Source organism: Acinonyx jubatus, chromosome E1 (genome assembly GCF_027475565.1).
Source record: "Acinonyx jubatus isolate Ajub_Pintada_27869175 chromosome E1, VMU_Ajub_asm_v1.0, whole genome shotgun sequence".
In the NCBI taxonomy this organism is placed as follows: domain Eukaryota; kingdom Metazoa; phylum Chordata; class Mammalia; order Carnivora; family Felidae; genus Acinonyx; species Acinonyx jubatus.
Window position 1 is genome coordinate 41,768,413 of NC_069397.1, and position 23,893 is coordinate 41,792,305.

Here is a 23,893-nt window from a genome sequence, read left to right on the forward strand (position 1 = left end):
CATTGCTGGTGGGAATGCAAAATGGCACAGCCACTTTGGAAGACAGTTTGGTTGTTTCTTACAAAACAAAACATACTTTTGCTGTATAATCCAGCAATCATGCTCCTTGATATTTATTCAAATGCGTTGAAGACATGTGTACACGAAAAACAGCACATGGGTGTTTACAGCAGCTTTATTCGCAATTGCCAGAACTTAGAAGCAACTAAAATGTCCTTAAGTAGGTGAATGTATAAATTGTGCTACATCCAGACATGAAATATTTATGCAGGGCTAAAAAGAAATGAGCTATCAAGCCACGAAAAGACATGGAGGAAACTTACATGCATATTACTAAGAGAAAGAAGCCAATCTAAAAAGGCTACATATTGAATAATTCTAAGTATATGACATTCTGAAAAAGGCAAAATATGAAGACAGGAAAAACATCAGTGGTCACGAGGGGTTAGGAGGAAGGGATGGATGAGTAAGTGGAGCACAGAGGATTTTTAGGGCAGTGAAATTTTTCTGTATGATACTATTATGGTAGATACACATTATCATACATTTGTCAAAACCCACAGAATGTACAACACTAAACATGAACCCTTATGTAAACTATGGATTTTGACTGATAGTGATGTGTCAATTCATCAACTGTAACAAATGTACCCCTCTGGTGCTGAATACTTACTGATAATGGGGAAGGTTGTGCATGTGTGGGGCAGGGAGTATATGAGAACTCTCTGTACTTTCCATTCAGTGTTGTTGTGAGCCTAAAACTCATCTAAAAATTAAGTCTATTATAAAAAAAAAAAAGAGCAGGAGGGAGCAAGCACCAGATCATCAGGCCAGACAAGCAGTAGGACTCCAGATCAGAGGTAAAGACCTTGGGTAAACCTCCCATACTCTGCTCTCCAAGAGTCAAGGAAGTAGCTTTTCCAGGTTTCAACTTTGTAGGTACCCTAGGGATCGACAGCCTGGAGAACCCTGCCTGATCAGGGGCCAGCTCAGAACCTAAACCAGGTTTTAAAATCTCTTGCAGTGGAACAGCTATCTCCAGGCTCTGACAACTTGAAAAAGATGCAGTCTCATTATTTAACACAATGATTTCTAAAACAACCCAGTTTTCAGACTGAACCTATAGGTAGGTGCTCTCACAGTATCTTAAGGCTGCTCAAATAGAATATAAGATAGATGAAATAATATAGAAATTTGTGCTGCTTAAAGATTGCAACAATAAGGTGAGCTGTGAGTTTTCAGAAAGATTCTATAAATACAGAATTTTTTCCCACCTTAAGGGTATATAATCATCCAATTTGGAAACCACAGTTTTCATGAATATTCTTTTTTTTTTTTTATTTTTGAGACAGAGAGAGACAGAGCATGAGCAGGGGAAGGGCAGAGAGAGAGGGAAACACAGAATCCAAGGCAGGCTCCAGGCTCTGAGCTGTCAGCACAGGGCCGAATACGGGGCTCGAACTCACAGACCATGAGATCATGACCTGAGCCGAAGCCGGACGCTTAACCGACTGAGCCACCCAGGTTCCCCCTTTTTTTTTCTTTTCCATAAATGTTCTTTTAACTTAATTACCATTGGGAAGCAAGCTTACTTGCCGTGGTACATCACAACACACAAAGCTTTGCTAGAACTTTAAAAATAGACCCCTTCATAACTTCTTGAACTCTGTAGCCTAAATTAAAACTCTGGATCTTAATTTTCTTTAAGGAGCTGTTTTCTGGCTCATTGTGTCAGAAGACCCTTATATGGTCTGGGGATCCCTTAAATTCAGGAGAAATTTAAAGGCCTAAAGGAAATTTATAAAGACAGCTTTAAAAGATGTCTTTTTCTGGTGGCACTCTTCTATGAACCTCATCTAATGTTTGGTTCCAATCAAACACTGAGAAATAGAAACTCAGTTCTGGAGGGCAGTGAGACAGATATTCAGAACTTTTCATAGTGAAAACTCTAGTTCAATATATATATATATATATATATGAAGAAGCTATAAATATAATGCTAGAGAAACAGAAAAACACTAATTTGAGTAATTAAAAAAGGGAGTAGTTTCAAATAGCTCTGATAAGGAGCCTTTTGTAAGGCTTCTGTCATCCTTTTTAAAAGAAAAAGGTAAGCCATTCAGCCAACAAAAGAGTTTTTTCAGGAATAGCAGGAAAACTGCAATTCAGGACAAGCAAACTCTGGCAAACCACAAGCAAGTCCTGAGAACAAAGTGAGAGTGGTCCTTCATAGAGCTAAGGAGGAAGTTGGGAGGGATGCTTTGAACAAAAGTTCATTGGAGGAAAATGAGAGCTGGAAGTGGTGACAGCCTCTCATTGGCTGCAGGTGAGGGTAGCTTGCTGTTGTTGGGCTGAGAGAAAATCTTCCCTCCTGCTGCACTAGGCAAGCTGGGAGGAATGGTCGTACATGTGTGAAAGCTTGCCCTTCATGTTTTCCCAACTCCAGTTTTGAGTGAAGTTTCCTTAATAAATTTTCACTCTTCCCACAACCTGTTGAGGTTGAGAAACCACATATGGAAGCCCAGTTAATTTTCAAAGGTATAATTTAGATAATTTAACCCCTCAAGTCAGAGAAGCCTATAAAGAATTGCATGGTTTGAACTGAGGTAGATTTGCAGTCCATTTAAGTCATTGGACCACTAGTCCACTAGGAAACTGGAAAAGCAATTCATTTAATACAGATGTGAGCATAAACAATAATCCTGCAGTGATATATAATTAATTATATACTGACTTGCAATTATATGATTGCTTTCTATGAAGAATTAATTCAGAGTTCTCTTTGGCATTGAGACTGTGCCCCTGATACACCTTGAACTTTCAAAAATATGTATGTTATTTGAACTTGAAGTTTTAGTTGGGAGAATAATGAAATCCTATTTATTTTATCACTCAAAACATTTCTAGGGGGCAGACTGACTTTTTTCAATGAAACTGATTATTTTTGTTACAAAACAAAATGTTTAAGTATGTGTAAAAGTATAAAAAGGGCTTCACTAATGTAACTGAAGAGTACCACATTGTACATTGTCTTCCAGTTATAAAACAAAAACACCCAACCTTGCATATTTTGATGAAGTGTGCATTCTGCACTAATTTTTAAGGATGGAATAGGTTTAAAACGTTTCCAGTTATATCAAAGAACGTTCTTAAATATTTTTTAAAAATCCAATCATAAGTTCATATTCACTTAAATATCCCAAAATAACAAGGAAAAAAAGGAGTTTACTTGAGGGCACCATCATTCTGAGATGGACCAAGGTTATCAAAATGTAATCAATTTTATGACATAAAATTCTTTTATGGTTGCTCCTATATAGGAACATTCAATAAATGGAGAAAGAAGGTCACCATTCCCCCAAAAAACTAAATTCAGATGACGGCAGAGAATACATAAAACAATTATGTAGGTATTTCTAACTCCTCATTTTAATCTGAGGTTTGTATATATCTTTGGGTATGATTGTGAAATCCATCCCCCCCAACACATACATTAAGAATGAGACCTTCTAGGGGTGCCTGTGTGGCTTAGTCGGTTAAGTGTCCAAATTCGACTGAGGTCATGATCTTACGGCTGGTGAGTTCGAGCCCCTTATCGAGCTCTGTGCTGACAGCTCAGAGCCTGGAGCCTGTTTCAGATTCTGCGTCTCCCTCTCTCTCTGCTCCTCCCCCACTCATGCCCTGTCTCTCTCTCTCTCTCAAAAATAAACATTGAAAAAAAATTTTTAAGAATGAGACCTTCTAAAAAAGAAATACAAGAGCTGAAATAAAGAACTACTTACATACTAAATACTTGCACTGCTTCATAACCAAAGTGTTCTTTTAATAATGTATTCACTTGTGTTCAACGGAATGTTAAATTTTCCTATAACCTTTGAGGTTTTTTTTTAATGTTTATTTATTTATTTTTGAGAGAGACAGAGAGAGTGAGCATGAGTGGCGGAGGGGCAGAGAGAGAGGGAGAGAGAGGACCCCAAGCGTGCTCCGAGCTGTCAGCACAGAGCCCAACGTGGGCTCGAGCTCACTAACTGGGGATCATGACTTGAGCCGAAATCAAGAGTCACATGCTCAATGGACTGAGCCACCCAGGCACCCCAATACCCAAAAGAATTAAAAAAACAAGAAATCAGATACTTATACACTAATGTTCATAGCGGCATTATTCACAATAGTGAAAAAGAGAAAAATCCCAAGTATCCATTAACTGATAAATGGATGAACAATATGTGGTATACATGTACAGTGGAATATTACTCAGCTATAAAAAGGAATGAAGTTCTCACACATGCAAGAACACTGATGAACCTTGACATTTGCTAATGAATAAGAGTCACAAAGGGACAAATATTGTATGATTCCACCTAGGTGAGGTACCTAGAAGAGGCAAAATCCAAGTGACAGAAATTAGAATTGAGGTTATCAGGGGTTGACGGGAGAGGAAATGGGGAGTTATTGTTTATCGAGTGCAGAGTTTCTGTTTGAGATAGTGAGAATTATCTGGAAATGGATAGCAGTGATGGCTGCACACTAGGAATGTACTTAATGCCACTGAATTGTCCACTAAAAAATGATTACAATGGTAAATTTTATGTATATCTTACTACAATAATGAAGATATATAAGAGGTTTCATACTTGTTCAAAATTCTTTTGGGTACAATGGGGGAGGGAGAGGGTACAGAATGCTGTCAATGAAAGGGGAGAATGAGCTGCACATCAGCCACTTTAAGGGTGAAGTACGGAAAGAAATTTAATTGGTACAGCCACTTCACCTGATCAGCTTGCTTGCTTTTCTTTTTCTTTCTTTCTTTCTTTCTTTCTTTCTTTCTTTCTTTCTTTCTTTCTTTCTTTCTTTCTTTCTTTCTTTCATTTTTTTTTTATTAGGGATGCCTAGGTGGCTCAGTTTATGAAGCGGTGGACTTCAGCTCAAGTCATGATGTCACGATGGGGCACCTGGGTGGCTCGGTCGGTTAAGCGTCCGACTTCGGCCCAGGTCATGATCTCGCGGTCTGTGGGTTCGAGCCCTGCCGGGCTCTGTGCTGACAGCTCAGAGCCTGGAGCCTGTTTCAGATTCTGTGTCTCCCTCTCTCTCTCTCTCTGCCCCTCCCCTGTTCATGCTCTGTCTCTCTCTGTCTAAAAATAAATAAACGTTAAAAAAAAAAAAAGTCATGATGTCACGGTTTGTGGGCTCAAGCCTCACATCCAGCTCTGCACTAATAGTGCAGGATTCTCTCTCCCTCCTCCTCTCTCTGCCCCTCCCAACTCACACACTCTATCTCAAAATAAGTAAAACAAGAATACACACACACACCCATACATATAATTTTTATTATATTTTAGGGAGAGAGAGAGAGAATGCACAAATGGGGGAGAGGGGCAGAGAGAGAGAGAGAGGGATTCTTAAGCAGGCTCCATGCTCAGCACAGAACCCTCTTGGGGGCTGGATCCCAGGGCCACCCTGGGATCATGACCTGAGCCGAAATGGAGTCCAACTCTCAATGGACACCCAGGCAGCTCTCCTGGTCTGCTTTCTTAAATCAAAGCTGGGTAGAGATCCAAAATAACTATTGGGACAATATGCGCAATAAAACTTATCCCCCTGTACTATTTCCGTTTGTTCCTGAATTAAAAGAACATCTTTCACCTTAGTGAGCGCTTCTCAGGTTTTGATTTTAAATATAAGCACCTTAAAGGTGTTCGCAGCCTCTAGGTTTCTCATCTTCCATATTTCAACGCACACAACATTTAGCATTTCTCTGAGACTATCATATCTCCAAATGAGACTGCCCACGTAAATGGCCTGTCTGGCGCAAGTCAGAGTGAAATATGTTCAGGAGTTACGTTAAGACCAAAACGCCTTCACCCCGATTGTAGCCTGGGTCCTAGAACAGAGGGCAGCTCTGGCCTCGGGAAGGGGGTGTCCCCACAACACCCAACTCCATACGGGTTCCTCACCTTCTGTAAACGGGCACGTCTATTATTCTCTTGGCTGTTCCAAAGGACTCTGGGAGTTAGGGAAGGGCCCAAGGGCCAAAAATGAAATGTTGGCACAAGGTGCGCAGCGATAGGTTTAGATTATCAGCCAGTTGCTGAGCGACTTCTCAAATCTTCCGACCACCTCCACCGCTTCTCCCACGGGGTAGGCCTGCTCTCTTTCCTTACCTTCCACGCCCCGCCCCTCCGCTGCCCTATGAGCCAATCATAGAGCTGTTGCTTGCCAATCAGAGCCAATCCCGAACAGGTTTACTTTGAGCGGGAAAGATTCAGAAGCTGCGGGAGAGCGAGGTCAGTTAACGGCCCCTTCTAGGCTTTGTCTGGGTGGAGGGGCGGAGGGGGTAACAGGCCCTGGAGGCGGTTGCCTATTGGCTGGGCAGCGGGCCAATGAGAGGGTGCGAAGCGAGGGGCGGGCCTCCTAGGAGGGAGGGGGCGGGGCGGGCTGGTGCAGGGTCGCGTGCCGGGTCTCGAGCAGGGGTAGGCAATGTAACGGCCTCTCCTCCCGCTCCTCCCTCCCCACTCCGGTCCCCTCACCCACAGACTGGCTCCAGGCAGCGCCCGGGGCGGCGGCGACAGCAGCGGCAGCGGCGGGGTGCGGGCTGAGGGAGCCGGGCTTCGACGCCCCCCCCTCACCCCCGTACCCCAGGAGCTGTACCTAGTCCAGGAGGGGCTGGGGGGCTCCATGGAGGTGAGAGGCGGAGTCACCTGCCCGCCCTCTAGCCCCCCAGGCCTGAGGGAGGGACTTGAGGTAAACGGTGGGGACGGTCAGGGTCCGGGGGCGGTCGAGCTTGGAGGATGGCTACGGTGAGGAGAGGCGGAGAGCGGGAGCGTTCCCAGACGCGGTTCTCTGAGGAGTCCGCGGCCGTGCTGGAGAGTGCAGGTCGTCGGGGAGGATCCCCGACGGGACGCCCCGTCCGGTCGAGGCGCCGGTGCGGGCGGGGGGCGCTTCGGTCGGGGCCGGGCTCGGGTTGGGGGGCGCGACGCGGGCTGATAGGACGGGCGGGCCGGGCCGCGGTGGCCGCGACGCCGGGGCTACGGCCATCTCCTCCGCGTCGGGCGGCGGCGGCGCTGAGGCAATGGCCGGCGGCGTGGGTCTGTCACGGCCGTCGGGGGCCACGCCTTTGCGGGCGGCCCGCAGGCGGCCCGAAGGCAGAGAGGGAAGCCCGGGGACAGAGGCACCGGCCCCGGGATCGGGATCGGTGTTCTCAGAGAGGATTCCGAGTGGAGTGGCGAGAACAACGGCGGTGCCCCAGCCGTCCGTCGTTTCGGTCCTGCCTTTGCACTGCGTGATGCCTCTCCCGCTTCCTCCCTGTCCGTTTCGTGCAGCCCAAGGTAGCGTTCCGTGGAAGCGCGAATCGCTGCTGGAACCTCGGTGCCGACCCCAGCGGTAGGCTAACGGACGTGTTCAACAGCGTGATGCTGACCGGCTCCACGTCCTTCTATGATTGCTACAAATCGCAGGTCCATCCTTTGTTAGAGGATTTTTTTTTTCTTCCCTAAATCAAACTCGTTTCCCGGAGCCCATTCATATAAGGTGTTGAAATTGCTCCCAAGTTTAGGACCAGAAAGCCAAGAACATTCTTTCTTTCTGTTTAAAAGCCGGTAATAATTTCAGTACAGAGTCTGCGCAGTTCCATACTTTGCTTTGAAAACAAGATCTTACATTATTCTTGTTTTCATTTTGTCCTCAGAAATGTAAGAAAATCCATACTTAGTAAGACCGTAAAATAGTTGTTGCTGCAACATTTAGTGCAAGTCGGCACAAACATACCTTTGTTAATTTGAAGGTGAAGTTTTTCTTCACTGCTTCGCTTTCTGGCTTTAACAGGGTCTTGGATTACATGCTACCTTTTACTGCATCTAAAACATTTAGTTTTATTAATCATATTAAACCAGGCTTTAGGTAGTGTAAGTCATTTTCATTTGAAATTATTTATCCAGGACATCAGTGTTGATATTGTTATACTTTGAATTATAACAATAGCCCAAAATAAATAATTTTATTTAATCCTACAACTTTGTATAATATTACACCTGCTATACAGACTGAGAAGCTGAGGCTCAGCTTGATTCATGTCTTAAGTGACAAAGCCTAAATGGACCCTAGGTCTTTTTCCTGCCAAGACCAGCATTCCACTGCTCTCCATATTGTTTTCACAGCTACTAGAATTTACGTGAATTTAATTTCAATCAAGTACATTCAGGGTATATAAGTGATACATTTTGCAGTTATCTAAACTAATTATTATGCCAAACCCAAGCATTTGGGAATTTAATTCCCATAAATGTTTAAAACATTCCCATAAATGTTTTAATTTAATTCCCAGATATTTAAAATATAATTATGTTTTATTTTAGCTGTTTGTTTTATCCTAGAATATGAAATTGAAATCAATCTTATAAACGGATTTATTGCTAATACTCAACTCTTACTTTAAAATGTAAAACAAACTTGAAAGAATACTCCTAAAATGCATTTAGTTTCAAATACTGTGTATCTTGTTTGATATTTTTGATATTACATAATCTGAAAATACTTCTTTTAAGTCACTATCTCAAAAAGATGAACAATTACTTATGTCACTTTGGATGTTTCACACTAAAAGAGAGTTAAGGTGGGTCTATGATAAAAATTTCAGAACTAAAGGAATAAAATTATGAATGATTCCAAAGATAAAAGCCTTTGCAAAAGTTATTGCTAGCTAAGAAATTCTGGAAAGTAGTTTTTAGTGACACAGCAAAATTATTTCGGTTCCTCAGTTTCCCCAGTTTCAGAATAGTCAGCATTATATGTATATACATGTATATACAAGACAGTTATAACGTAGTTTTCAAATAGCAGTCATAACCGCAATTTAAACAAATGGTTGTAAAGTATTTGACATTTTTTTTCAACGTTTTTAAATTTATTTTTGGGACAGAGAGAGACAGAACATGAACGGGGGAGGGGCAGAGAGAGAGGGAGACACAGAATCGGAAACAGGCTCCAGGCTCCGAGCCATCAGCCCAGAGCCTGACGCGGGGCTCCAACTCCCGGACCGCGAGATCGTGACCTGGCTGAAGTCGGACGCTTAACCGACTGCGCCACCCAGGCGCCCCAGTATTTGACATTTTTAAAGATTGGTGATTGGAAGATATTAATTTTCATATTTTATTGGTATAGTAAATACTTTGTTGGCATAGTGTTTAAATTTTTTTTAATGTTTATTTTTGAGAGAGAGAGAGAGAGAGAGAGAGAGAGACAGGGAGAGACAGCAACAGCGTGAGCAGGGGAGGGGCAGAGACAGAGAGGGAGACACAGAATCCAAAGCAGGTTCCAGGCTCCAAGCTGTCAGCAGAGCCCAACGTGGGGCCCGAACTCACTAACCGTGAGATCATGACCCGAGCCAAAGTCAGACGCTTAACCAACTGAGCCACCCAGGTGCCCCAGAAACTTAGTGTTTAAAGAGTTGTATTTCAATTATGTCTATGAAGAACAAAAATTTAAGAATACTTTGATCTAATATGTCTTCTCTATGTAAATTTTGTAAAAGCAATTAGAAAATATTTTTATCTAGGATTATATTTCCTCTGTATTTATAAGAAAATACTATTTCTACTGTGTCTAGATATTTATAGTTATTACATCTCAGATTTCATTTGGAGAGTTAAAATATGTGAATGTATACTTTCAGACCTCTTTAAAGAAGCATTTTCAGAATAAAATACATCTAAATAAGTTTAATCTTTATTATTTAAATTCATTCTATTTTAAGTATTTAAAATTATTGTCACTGCATATCAATCCCTCTTGAAAAGAGGCAGTATTTTATTTGTTTATTTGCTTATTTTTGAGAGAGAGAGAGCATGCATGTGAGCAAGGAGAGGGGCAGAGGGAAAGAGAGAGAATCTTAACTAGGCTCCAAGCTCAGGGCAGAGGCCATCATGGGCCTTGATCCCACAATTGTGAGATCATGACCTGAGCCAAAATCCAGAGTCAGACGTTTAACCAGCTGAGCCACTCAGATGCCCTAAGAGGCAGTATTTTAAGTGAATAAAATCTTAAAACTCAAACTTTTACCTTATTTACTGAAATTATAGAACCATTCACAAAAAAAGAAAAATGACACCTAGTGAGTGTTGATACTTCGATCTGAGTGAAGAAAGAAGAAAAAGAAAAATGAGCTTATATTTTTTCTTCTAATTATAGTAATAGCTTTTAAATTTCTGAAGACATAAAATTTTATATATCATCATTTTTATAATATCTCTTAGAAATAGAAACTAGGCTGAAAATTAAAAGATATTCTTTAAAAGTTCCTACAGTAGGAGTAAGAAGGCCTTGAGTTTGGGTTTAGTTTTGTCACCTATCAGCTCAATAACTTGTAGCCTCAGTTTCCTTGTTTTTATAGCACAGTACTCTTGTCACAAGGTTGACTGAATATAATTTTATGTAGAATTTCTTTGCAAATTCCATATGAATAAATGTACATTCACCTTTTTTCCCCCCACAGATTAGGGGCATTAAGACTGAATTTTGTAAATGATTTCTTGAAAATAACACTGCTAGTGTCTACATAACACTCATCTGTTAAAAAAAATTATAAGTGCAGTAATTGTGGGTATTTCATATCAGGGATAAGCAACAAATACTGATCAAATCTGCTGAGTGCCTGATTTTGTAAACAAAATTTTATTGGAACATAGCTATGCCCTTTACATATTGTCTATGGTTTGCTTTGGTGCTAGAACAGCAGAGTTGAGAAGTTTTGACAGAGACCTCACCAGCCAGCAAACCCTAAAATACTTATTGTGGCCATTTACAGAAAACATTCATGAACCCCTAGTGGAAAGTAAGTTTAAGTGGCTTAGTCTAGATTTTAAGTCTCCCAATTCCTACGCATGTGTTATTTCCTCTCGTATCTCATTATTTCACTAATATTCTGTGTAATTTTGATGTGTTTGATGTGCAAACATGTCTTTAAATTTTCAGAGTGAAGACAGTGTTGATCTAAGGCAGACCTATACTCCACTTTCTTCATCAGCAGAATATTCAAGTTCTATAGATTCTTCACTTTTCTATGCACCATGGTCTACTTATGGAGATGATACTAAACAGCCTTCTAATTCTCAGATCAATGTAAAGAACAGGTAAATTAATAAATTATATTTTTCAGGCTAAATGAAAACTTTTAAAGTTTGATTACATGGGAACCCAGTTGTATTAGCTCTTTATTCCTTACATCAGCATTTTAATGTTATGGCATTACAATATTATGTTTATCAAACTTTTAGAAACCCTATACTGGGCAGTTCTGTGTTGTAATTTTTAGCTCATTACTTTTTGTTTATTCATTAGAGGCAACCCTTAGTGAGTAAATCTTAAGTTCCTCTTTCTAAAGATGACTTATATACATGGGTTATTTTTAGATCTATTTTTCATCCAATTTAATCTAAATTTTCAGTAATTATTTCCTTCACAAGTGTAGAGCAAGCAGGATTTTATCAAACATAAGATTGATTGATTGACTGATTGATTTTTGGGAGAGAGAGAGAGAAGGAGCGAGCAGGGAAGGGGCAGAGAGAGAGGGAGAGAGAATCCCAAGCAGGCTCCATGTTGTCAGCATGGAGCCCAGTGAGGGCCTTGATCTCACAAACTGCAACATCATAACCTGAGATGAAATCAAGAGCATGACGCCCAACCGACTGTGCCACCCAGACCCTTCTAGTTATTTAAAAAAATTTTTTTTAATGTTTTATTTATTTTTGAGACAGGGAGAGACAGAGCATGAACAGGGGAGCGTCAGAGAGAGGGAGACACAGAATCTGAAAGAGGCTCCAGGCTCTGAGCTGTCAGCACAGAGCCGACGTGGGGCTCGAACCTGCAGACCGCGAGATCATGACCTGAGCGGAAGTCGGCCGTTTAACCGACTGAGCCACCCAGGCGCCCCTCTAGTTACTTTTTAATTCCATTAATATTAGAGGCCTAACTCTGCCAGATCTCTCATACTAGGGATATTACAATTAACACGGCAAATATTATCTCCAACTTATAGCTCTTACAATAAAGAGGATGATGATGATGATGATAATGACAACGACGACAGTGACGACTTGCTGGGCACAAGTATAGTGAGGTTTAAAAAGAAGTATAGGATATTATGGGAGCCTGTTGGAAAGAGAAGTCTAAAGAAGTAACATCTACCTTTATTTTAATTATGTATAAGGGAGCAGTTGATAGAGGCTGATACAGCTTTAGTTTAATTGGACAATAATTATTTTTAAAATCTTATATGTTCTTTTTTTTTTTTTTAAGCTTCTTTTTAAACTCTATACCCAACGTGGGGCTCAAACTCATGACCCCGAGATCAAGAGTCATATGCTCTACCAACTGAGCCTGCCGGGCACCCTCCTTAAAAATCTTACTAATTAAAAAATGTTTTTAAAATGTTAAAAATTGGGGTGTCTGGCTGGCTCAGTCAGTGAAGCATGTGACTCTTGATCTTGGGGTCATGAGTTTGAGCCTCATGTTGGGTACAGAGATTAGTTTAAAAAAAGTTAAAATTTTGGAAATTTTGGTGAGTTCTGTATAATAGTGATCTTATTAGAAAGACTATATAATATATAATTCTACAAAAATATTTTTTCAGTTGATATATGTTCATTGAAAAAATTCAGACTTTACAGAAATCATAAAAAAAAGTGGAAGTTCACCTTAACCCTTAACAGTTCCCAATAACAAGTATTAGTAGTTTAGTATATATTACATTGAATTATTTTAGAGATATACTAATATATTATTATATCAAAAAACTTATCCAATCTTTTTGAAACAACACGATATAGTAGAAAAAGCATTAGACTTGTAGGCAGACCATTTGTTCAGCAGGTGTACAGTATGACAAATCACATACACTTGTAAAATACAAGTTTCTTAAGATCTCAAATGATCGTTCTTCAATAGCTGAATGATTACTAATACCTGCCCATCTTATGTTATGAAGATCAATGAACTATTTGAGTATTATGCAAATATAAAGGTATTTTTATTTCTAAGATGTCCTAACACTATGAAATGTTAGAAATAAAGTACGAGAAAATAAGAAGCTATAACTTAAAGCAACATATTACTTCTAGGAACAGATTAGTTGAAATAGATAGGACATTAAATAGACAGGACATTAATAGATAGGCACTAATTTTCCATCTCCTTGTGGTTTTTACATTTTGTATTATTTAGAGAGCATTAGTCACAAGGTGGGATTTCAGATACATAGAGCTCCAGTTACTTTAGTAAGGATTTAGGGATAGCCAACAAATCTGTTAGATTTAAGTGACAACTGTAATATTGCTGTGGTATCTAGGATGACCATATCACATTTCACTTTTTAAATCCAACATTTGGTCTAAAGAGTCACAAAAATAGAGTAGCAGATTCATATGGTTTCCAAATCACAAATGAAAAAACTGAGCAAGTGTGGACGGAATAACATAATGGGACCAGATATGCTTTTAGAAGCAGCCGTGGTGCCAAGTGTGTCTAAAACATCGTAAGTCAGAGATTTATATCTTGGAACTTAAAATGAATAGCATGTGTTTGGGAGAAACAAGAGTTAAGCATACATTGCAAACTAGACATAGGATTTGAAATGGAGAAACATGTACCATAGGCACTATGCTAAAGTGGAAAATATTCTTTAAAAAAAAAAAAAAAGTGGGAGGTGCAGAGAGAGAGAATCACAAGCATGCTCCATACCACCAGCACATAGTCCAACATGGGGCCCAAACCCACTGTAAGATCATAACCCAAGCAGAAATCAAGAGTCAGACGCTCAACTGACTGAGCCACGTAGGCTCCCCTAAAGTGGAAAATATTCTTGAGTTTCTGTTGCCTCTTTATTTGAAATGATGGGATAAATTCAATCCAGATATTTTATAGAAAAATAATGGTATAAGAAGTCTGGAAATAGAAATCAATATATTGAATTTCAGTATGAGGAAAATAATTTACATGTGATATTCATTTATTTTTAGGATTCAAACGGAAAGAAATGACTATGGCAGTGAAACAGACTTATATGGACTTGTGTCTAACATTTTGGAAGAACAAGACAAGTCACAGCCATATTTTGCTGAGGGGTTAGTATATTATATAAGCTATATGGTATATAGTAAGCTTTTAAATTCACACATACTAGATTACTGTATTTATTAGCTTTTATTTTTACTTAATAGGGGATCATCTGACAATAGACATCTTAATTCAAATATTTGTTTCTAGCAGCCTTGACTTTGCTGAGGTACTTGCCATACAATTGGAAGTTTCAGACTTTAATTTGCTATTAAGAACTCTCCTTTGGAAAGTTATTCTTGCATAATTCAGAGCTATTTCCCTTGAGTTCTAAAGTTTGGCTTAAAGAGTACAAATTCCAAAGAGCTTTTATACATCTATCCTAAAGAATAAAACTATCATTGATGGTATGCAGAAATACGTATGGACTTTGTTCTTATGGTAAAAATTTTTTAAATACACTTTGATTGATTTTTCGGGGATGGAGGCCATATTACCCAAATGCGGTACTTCATAAATAGGGAACTATGCAGCACACATGTAACCAATTAAAATATTTTAATTTTAGTAATAGTTTTATCAAAGTACATCTTTTTAATTTAAAAAAATGTGGTCAACAACATTTTTGTATTCTATAATAACCTAATTAAAGGAAAAACTTATTTTGTTTTCTGCTTACTGTAGATAAACAATTCATGCAAGACCATGTAGTCCCCAGCCTCAGGCCTCAGTTGATGCCTCTTGGGAAAGTATACTGAAGACATATTAAGATAAAAAATGCATATTAATGTAGTATGTGGCACATTTCAAGTGATAGAAAATTATTTGGATGTAATGGTAATTTATAAGGCAAGGTTAGAAAGGATTAGATAATGGGGAAGTGAGGCAATATAAATGTTTTGAGAACCTGTTCTACCTTGTCCACTGAGAAAATAAAGTCATTTAAAATCTGAGTTGTAATTAAATATATTTACTTGTTCTAGGACCTGCTCCTCCAATTTAAAGTCAGTTTGGCCAGTGAACACAAGCAGATTTGCAGATCACCATGACCTCTTAACAGAAACCAAAAGGCCAATAGATACAGCCATCTCTCAGCAAGCTTTTTATAGTGGTGAATCTGTGTCAGCAGTGGAAAAGCAATACCTGCATAATAGTAATCTAACACCACAGCAAAAAATAGATGAACTTTATCATGGATTTACTGGGTTAGACCTTGAAGAACAATGGATGTACCCCTCACGAAGTGATCATTCTAATTGTTACAATATCCAGACAAATGATACAGCTAAGACAACATTCCAAGATTTTCCACTTATCAAAAACTGTTTTACATCACAGACTGGTCTGTCTGACCTCATGAAAGAATCAGGAATTGATACTTACCCTTATGGAAGAGAGAAAATATGTGCTAAAGGTCTTGAAGCACCATTACAGCAAAAAAGGGCAGAGATGTTTCTTTCTCAATTTAATAGATACAGTGAAAACACAGATTATTGTAGATACCCAGAATATGTTCATCCTAATAAGGTTAAGCTTAATAAGTGTTCAAATTTTAATGTCCAGGATAGTAAAAAATTAGCCAATGGCACACCTGAAACACCAACGATAGAAGCAGACACCTACACAAAGTTATTTCAGGTTAAACCAGCAAATCAGAAAAAAATGGAAGAGACAATAGCTGACCAGCAGAATTTCACATTTCCAAAAACCACACCACATCTGACAGAAAAACAGTTGGCAAATGAAGCAACATTCACTGCTGATTTTGGCTTAAAATCAGAATATGGACTAAAACCTCATGCGGGTTGTCCAGCTAATAATGATTTTGCTAATGTCACAGAAAAACAACAATTTACTAAACCTGACCCCTCAAATTCTGAGTATTTTAAATCTGTAAATTTATTATCGAACTCAGCAACACCGTCAGGAGGTATCAGGTTAAACAGACCAACTTGGATGAATGTCCAAACAAAAAATAACACTCCTATTCCTTATCGAAATCAAGGTAACTTGATGAAATTAAATAGTCACTTAAGTGTAGCTTCTAAAGGTTCTAACCATTCTTCAGATTTCCCCCAACTATCATCCACAAATTTAACCCCAAATAGCAGTTTATTTCAGAAGTATTGCCAAGAAAATCCTTCAGCATTTTCTAGTTTTGATTTCAGTTACAATGGTGCAGAAAGAATTCAATCTGTCAATCACATGGAAGGACTGACAAAGACTGGAGAAGAAAATCTCTTTGAATCAGTTACTGATAAAAAAATAAAGCAGCCAAATGGATTTTGTGATAACTATGCAACTCAGCAGTATGGGATCATTGAAAATGTAAACAAACACAATTTTCAAGCTAAGTCTCAGAGTGGACATTATGATGCTGAGGAAGGTCCAAAGCACTTAGATGGCTTATCTCAAAATACGTATCAAGATCTGTTGGAGTCACAGGGTCATTTTAATAGCCACAGACAGGGAAGTGGAGACAACAATATTAATAGCCGTGTGAATCGCACACAGGCATCATGCTTTTCTAATAATTATATGATGGGAGATTTAAGGCATAATCAGAGTTTTCAACAAGTTGGTTCAAATGGGTTTCCCCTAAGATCCACTCACCCATTTGGCCATTCAGTTGTTCCACTGTTGGATTCTTATGATATGTTTTCTTACGATGACTTAAGCCATTTGTACCCTTATTTTAATGATATGATGTATGGTGATAATTCGTTTTCTGGTTTCGTGCCAACTTTTGGATTTCAAAGACCAATTAAAACCCGTAGTGGACCAGCCAGTGAACTTCATATTCGACTAGAAGAGTGCTATGAACAATGGAGAGCATTAGAAAAGGAGAGAAAAAAGGTAATACAAATCTGTCCATTTAGGAGTAACTTGGGATGTTCTCTCTGCCTATCTTCATTTTGTTAGTGTAGTTCAAGAGTACTTGGCCTTATTTCTAAGCTGAATTCTTCCATAATGTGCAGTATTTAAGTCCATGATTATAAGGAATTAGCTGACATAACTAAAAAAATGTGAGGCTTAAAAAATTGTTATTTATATAAAGTTGGGGGGTTTTTTGCCTGTGAAGTAGACTTTTTCCTTAATGAGCCAAAAGTTTACTACTTTTGGGGCTCCTGGCTGGCTTTGTTGGAAGAGCATGTGACTCTTGATACCAGTTTTATAAGTTCAAGTCCCACATGGGGTGCAGGGAGACTTGCAGGTATTTTATATGCATTAAATATAGAAAATACAGTGGTTTGCATTTGTTCTGTTTGATACTGAAACAATTTTAAAGTACTCATTTTCAATTTATTTATTAGGCCTATGAGAAATGTCACTCATAACTGAATCATATTTAGAAAACTCAGCATCTAAAAATTATATAATTTTTTACAGACTGAATTGGCCCTGGCCAAGAATTACCCAGGAAAAAAAGTATCCAGTACTAACAACACTCCAATTCCAAGGCTGACCTCCAACCCATCTCGAGTTGATCGCTTAATTGTGGACGAACTTCGAGAACAAGCCAGAGTAAGCTGTAAAAACATCCAATGATGGATTATTTCATTGCTTGATAAAATTTTAAAACATTTCAGCAAGTCAGAGTTCTGAATGATTTTTAAATCACATTTATGCATAATTCTCTGAAATAATTATCTTTTCCATGCTTGGTCCTACAACTATGATTAATAGTCAGGAAAGGAGAAATAGCACCCCCTCAATCCTTTAAAAATTTTTTTTAACGTTTATTTATTTTTGAGACAGAGAGACATAGCATGAATGGGGAAAAGACAGAGAGAGAGAGGGAGACACAGAATCTGAAACAGGCTCCAGGCTCTGAGCTGTCAGCACAGAGCCCCACACGGGGCTCGAACTCATGGAGCGCAAGATCATGACCTGAGCAGAAGTCGGACGCTTAACCAACTGAGCCACCCAGGCACCCCTCAATCCTTTTAAAAGTAGGTTTAGTAGATGCACCTGGGTGGCTCAGTTGATTAAGGGTTCAACTCTTGATTTCCCCTTAGGTCATGATCTCACAGTTCATGGGATCAAGCCACGCATCAGGCTCTGCACTGACAGCATAGAGCCTGCTTGGGATTCTCTCTCTGCCCCTTTCCCTGCGCTCTCTCTCTCTCTCTCTCTCTCTCTCAAAATAAAAAAATGAACATTAAAAAAAAGTAGGCTTAGGAATTTAAATGGTTTCTCTTTAAGAAATCTATATCAGCAATACAGCTAACTCTCAACAGAATTTTAAGACAAAAATAATTTTGAATATTATTTATAAAGTCCCATTTCTCTAACAAAACAAAACCAAAAAAAAAACCCCATTTGTTTTCTAGCTAGATGAACAAGCTGTATTTGCATTATACAAAATGGGACATTAACAGGGAATTACTGTTTTCTTAACCCTGCACACTTGAGTTATTCAACAAACATTAAGTGTATCCAACAATGTATTAAATACTGATAAACTGAAAAAATACTGAAGAATGTAGGTATGCATAAATTTATAAAATAGCTTTGTTTTAGAAAAGTAGTATATCACTTCAAATGTAAAGAATCCTGACGTTAGGTCATTTTGTAATTTAACAAATGATTATTTCTATTACCTCCTTTGAAATTTCAGAATTTTCTAGAATTTAATACAGTAGGGTAAAGTTTTTCTTTTTTGACCTTCCTCTTTTAAAAACTTACACTGTTTTTCAAATATGATAAAAGATTCCTGGGAGGGGCGCCTGGCTGGCTTAGTTGGAGGAGCACTTGACTCTTGATCTGAAAGTCATAGGTTTGAGCCCCACACTGAGCATAGACATTACTTAAAACAAAAACAAAAACAAAAACAAATTCCTGGGAAAAAGCACGCAGTGAAGACAGCTTGCTTCTATGATTGAATAAAAGCCATTTTAGGAACCAGAAAAATCAACATAGCAGAGTCTGTTGGAACATCAGTTTCATCTACTTTGCTGTCTTTAAAATATAGATATGAATTACTTCAATGGAAAAGAGTGATTTTTACCTAGCTTTCAGTTGGTCGGTTGAAATTCTTTTATCAAATTTGTAAATTCTTACAATGGATTTATCAGTATTATAGTCAGATACCAACATGGGTTACAGCCAGATGTTAATAAAAACTTCAATCTTTTATTACTTTTTCTTAAAACCATTCCAAGTTAGGGGCGCCTGGGTGGCTTGGTCGGTTAAGCATCTGACTTCGGCTCAGGTCATGATCTCACGGTCCGTGAGTTCGAGCCCTGCGTCGGGCTCTGTGCTGACAGCTCAGAGCCTGGAGCCTGTTTCAGATTCTGTGTCTCCCTCTCTCTCTGCCCCTCCCCTGTTCATGCTCTGTCTCTCTCTGTCTCAAAAATAAATAAACGTTAAAAAAAAATTTTTTTTTAAATTAAAAAAACCATTCCAAGTTAAAAGTCCTTTTTCTCAGCAACACATTTCTAGGCAATTAATCAAGGAATTGCAAACTTTAAATAAACTTTTTCAGCTTTGCTTATGCTTCACATTAATTTAGGTTATGTTTATAGCTGTTGTAATAATTTATCTATATTTAGCAACATTAGGGGCACCTGCATGGCTCATTCGGTTAAGCATCCGACTTTGGTTCAGGTCATGATCTCATAGTCTGTGAGTTCGAGCCCCGTGTCGGGCTCTGTGCTGAAAGCTCAGAACTTGGAACCTGCTTTGGATCCTGGGTCTTCCTCTTTCTCTGCCCCTCCCCTCCCCTGCTCATGCTCTCTGTCTCTCAAAAATAAATAAACATTAAAAAAAATTTTTTTTATATTTAGCAACATTAGACCGATGATCACAAAGGGCAAAAATATTTTTACATGTACTATTTTCTGGTTTGCAGGTTTTATACAATTCTGAAAAGAACCACCTTTTTTATTAAAAATCACCTGTGCAAATTTATTTACACTTACCATTTATTTAAATGATTCTTATTTTAAAAATACATAGTTAGAAAAAAATGTGTAATTAGTAGCTCACTGGAGTTTTTCTATGCGATTTTTCCTTTTTTTTCTTTTGTTGTTTTGTTTCCTCCTCAAAGATCCTGGTGGGTTCTGTAATTGGGAGGAAAATATTTAATAACTGTGTACTTATGTTTTCTCCATAGACCCAAAGTGGCATTACTCCAAAGAAACTTGAAATGAGCGTGAGGTTAGAGGCATTCATTCAGGTGCCATTAGCTTCTTCATTGAGAGATATTTTTCTACTCTCCCCAGTCACTGAACACCAAGGTCTTCTGTGAATTTTAAATCATTTAGTTCCCAAAGGCAATGACTATATTTATTTGATGTTCAAATCCTAATTATTGAAAAAGTTCTCTTTCCATACACCTTTCAAGTTTAGAATTTGAGATATAGGTATATGCAACTATGAATTGTACTCCCCTTACTGATCCTACTGGATTAGGGATTCCTTAAAACTACCACTAGTATGACCTGAATATTTCTGATTTTCAAAAGGAGAATATTGAAAGCCCAGAAAGGACTTGCCAAGGTCAGGATTAATCAGTCTAGGACTTCTCCCTTTTTAGCTCAATGTTTTTCCCTTTAGATTACACTACCTCCTAAAAATGTTTTATTTGCAGGCTGTTCTCTTATTTGCCAAAAACAATATTACATCTTAAATTTACACACCCTGTCAGCTAAACATGGAAATGTTTAAATGTTTGATTTTTTAACTGTTTATTCCCAGTAACTGATTACCGAAACAAGTAGGTACAAAAGACTGCCTTAACATCTTTATTTTCCCCAGCATGGTGTCAGTACACAGTAGGCATTCAAGTATTTATTTGATGAATATTACTGCTCTCATCTCTGTTCTCCTTCATTGAAAATTTGTTCTTAAAGACAGAGCAATGTGGTTACATGCCTTATCAAAATTTAAAATGTTTCCCTCAGGTTGTGACTCTACTAGGCAAAATGGAACGTCTTCGAAGCTCTCCCCTTCATGCCAATATCTCTACTGCTCTTGATAGACACTTGGAGTCCGTTCACATTGTACAGTCACGTAGAAAGGATGAAATTGTTAATGCTTCAAATCGGCAAAGGCAAGGAGTTCCTAGATGCCAAGATGACAGAGGTATAAGTGTTAATGCATATTCTGTTGATAAGGCAGTGAGATAATTTGAATGTTGTTAAAATCAGATTCTGAGTTTAAAGGTTGGATTTCCAAAATTTACACTTAGCTAAAGGTAAATTGGTAAATCATGCCCACATAATTTACTCCATAAGTACTTTGGTCAGTTTGGTTAATTTTACCCATTTAATTACAACTCTGTCAAAGTCTGTGTTCTCCCCAAAGCATAGTCATTGTCACACAAGTCAGAAACAGTATCAACACTTTTTGATATTAAGTCAAATAGTTAACTCAGTCAATAGCCACCTGTCTCTTATGAAAATAATAATGTTTGATCATTTAATAGCACAGCATTGGGCTTTTTAAGAGTTAAAGGATACATAAAAGGTATCTAATATGAACTGACACTGAGTGTTTTCTTTACAGATGTTTTTGCCCTTGCTTCAGCAATTAAAGAGATGTGTGTGGCTACTCGGAAAGCACGCACTACCCTGTGGTGTGCACTTCAGATGACCTTGCCAAAAACAGCCAGTACAGCTGGCCAAACAGATGTGGAAAAGGCTTTACAAGATACAGTAAACTGTGAAGATAAAGTCCATGAAAACATAAATAATAGCAATCCAATGAACCAGAGAGGTGAAGCAAACAAACATTAAGGAAATGCCAGCAGAAGAGTAAAAAGCTGATAAGTAAATGTATCAAGACATGCTAAAAAATTTTAATGAACTTGTCAAACTTGAAAACTTCAGTACATTAATTTTCTTCCAGATTTAAAGTTAGTACCTTAATGAAGTTTAACTTCTATTCAAAAATCTTCTATTTGGAATGGATCAGATACAATAGTTTAAGGTGAACTCAGAGAGAAAGTTGACTACTCTAGGGAGTTCTGAGTAGTCACAGATAACAAGTTTAAGTTAATTAAATATTTCCTAACAGCTAAACTATTGCTTAAGCCCATTTGCAGTGCAGGTAAATGCAAATGTGAAATTGTTCTAGAAGATAAGTTTCATTTAGCTCTGCCTTAGTAAGTATAATTCCAAATAATGAATCTAAGTGACTGTAACCCAATTATGGCTACAGTCTAGTAACCAAGACAAGTTTTGATTGTGATATAACTGTGTTTTCCTTACAAAACTGGATAATACCTAGGAAACCAAGGAAAACAAGGATGAACCCAATATTCATGTAAAAATTTAATATTTAAAAATACTACCATATTTATAAATTTGAAATCTTAGTGCCTGCGTATATGGAGGGAAATGCATCTGATTCTCCTAAATTAGTGATAAAAGTGCCAGTGTAAAAACCATGCAAGTTACTGAATATAAAACCTGTTCAAATCATTTGCGTATATTCTTTAAAATTTAATTATACTATCAATTATTAAATATTTCCAGTTTTAAAGTATTTAAATTCAATCAAAAACAAAACATTTCCTTTATCTGGATCTTTTAGACTTGATGCACAGTAACTAAAATAATGACTATTGTTTTAATACCCCTATGAGGTAATAATACCCTTATGAGCATTTTATGAGGGTATCATTAAGTTCTAAAATATACTTTTTTAAGGTTAATCTTTAGTTTAGTTTGCAATTGGTTAGTGTATATTTTGTGTAGTTGTGTTCATTAGTTAGCTTCTGTATTTTTTTAAAAGAGCTCTTGAAAGCTTGGCTTTTTCTGTTTCTCATCACTTAATATCTTTGTATGAAACCCAAGTAATTTATTCATTAATATGAAATGTTGGTATTATGTGACTCAGAAGATCTTGGGTTTTAACATTTCTAGCATGAGTTAAACTATAATATAATGTACTGATGAAATTTAATTGAACTATCCTTGACTGGAAACACTGATGTTTTAAATGGTGTTTTTCCTAGTTTTAGAAATCCTGGTATTAAAGAGTGTAATCACACCACATAAATTTTCTTTAGATGATGTGCGGAAGAAACTGATTGAGAATGCAGGAGTAACTGTAAGGAGAAACATTTTGATCACTGATATGCTTTAGAACTACCCAAATGAATTACATTGAGGGTAGTCAAATAAAATAGATCACCCCACCACAGTCACTGCATGGAAAGTGGTTAAGTTTGACATAAGACATGTTGGATGTTATGAAAACAAATACTGTACTGAATTTAGTCTCTCAGGAAAAAATTAATAAATTACTTTGTTGAAAATATTTGGTTTCATTTTTTTACATCTCTGTGTTAGTTTCTAACCTTAAGTATCACAAAGGTCATAAAACCAGTCAAATTTCATTTCACTGACAAGAACTGGAGCCGAGTTTTATATTTCATCAACAAGAATATTGGTAGACAAAGCAATGCCATTCAGATATCCTTGCATTGAACCTCCCCTCCTTCAAAGATGAAATTTTTGCTTTGCCTTTATACTAATCCAGGCAAACCAAAATAAAAATTCTGGATAAGTTTTTACATGACCGTTGTCAGAAATGAAACACTAGTCTATTCATAAAAACCAAACAAAAATTATTTGAAATTTTGTTAATCACATCACCCTGCAGATAATTCTCAAATTAGTTGGTTATCCCCTTCTATAGGTATACTCTCTAATGGATGGTTCTTATATATAGTACTTCTGAATTACAATCTATAAGAACATAAAATTAACATCACACATAATCTGTAATGAAACTGATGTTCCCATTATTTCTCATCCAAAAGAATTTGGTGTACTCCATTTCTTTTAATAAAGCAATTTATACAAAAGTGGTTGAAAATTACCTTGAATTATATCAG

The 23,893-nt window shown here is 37.8% G+C and overlaps 1 protein-coding gene and 1 long non-coding RNA gene across 12 annotated transcripts in view; one reads left to right on the plus strand and one right to left on the minus strand.

Annotated features, from left to right (window-relative positions):
- The window catches only part of LOC113596292 (uncharacterized), a 100,113-nt gene extending 93,819 nt beyond the window's left edge, over nt 1-6,294 (minus strand). For all 8 annotated transcript variants that reach the window (XR_008294224.1, XR_008294223.1, XR_008294228.1 and 5 more), the window contains exon 1: nt 5,955-6,294. This is a non-coding gene — a long non-coding RNA (uncharacterized LOC113596292). The remainder of the gene's footprint in view (nt 1-5,954) is intronic.
- Nucleotides 6,295-6,525: 231 nt separating this feature from the next.
- MEIOC (meiosis specific with coiled-coil domain) lies at nt 6,526-23,313 on the plus strand. Of its 4 annotated transcripts, none has more exons than XM_053212751.1 (8): nt 6,526-6,681; nt 7,320-7,454; nt 10,966-11,123; nt 14,007-14,111; nt 15,027-16,899; nt 17,434-17,568; nt 20,952-21,132; nt 21,556-23,313. In XM_053212751.1, exons 1-8 carry the CDS (start codon nt 6,676-6,678, stop codon nt 21,783-21,785), a joined length of 2,823 nt encoding a protein of 940 aa, XP_053068726.1. In that variant the 5' UTR covers nt 6,526-6,675; the 3' UTR covers nt 21,786-23,313. The 4 variants fall into 4 exon arrangements, with proteins under 4 accessions (XP_053068726.1, XP_053068728.1, XP_026904769.1 ...); XM_027048968.2 differs by having other exon boundaries at nt 6,587-6,741; XM_053212753.1 differs by lacking the exon at nt 7,320-7,454 and having other exon boundaries at nt 6,574-6,681.
- Nucleotides 23,314-23,893: the final 580 nt, after the last annotated feature.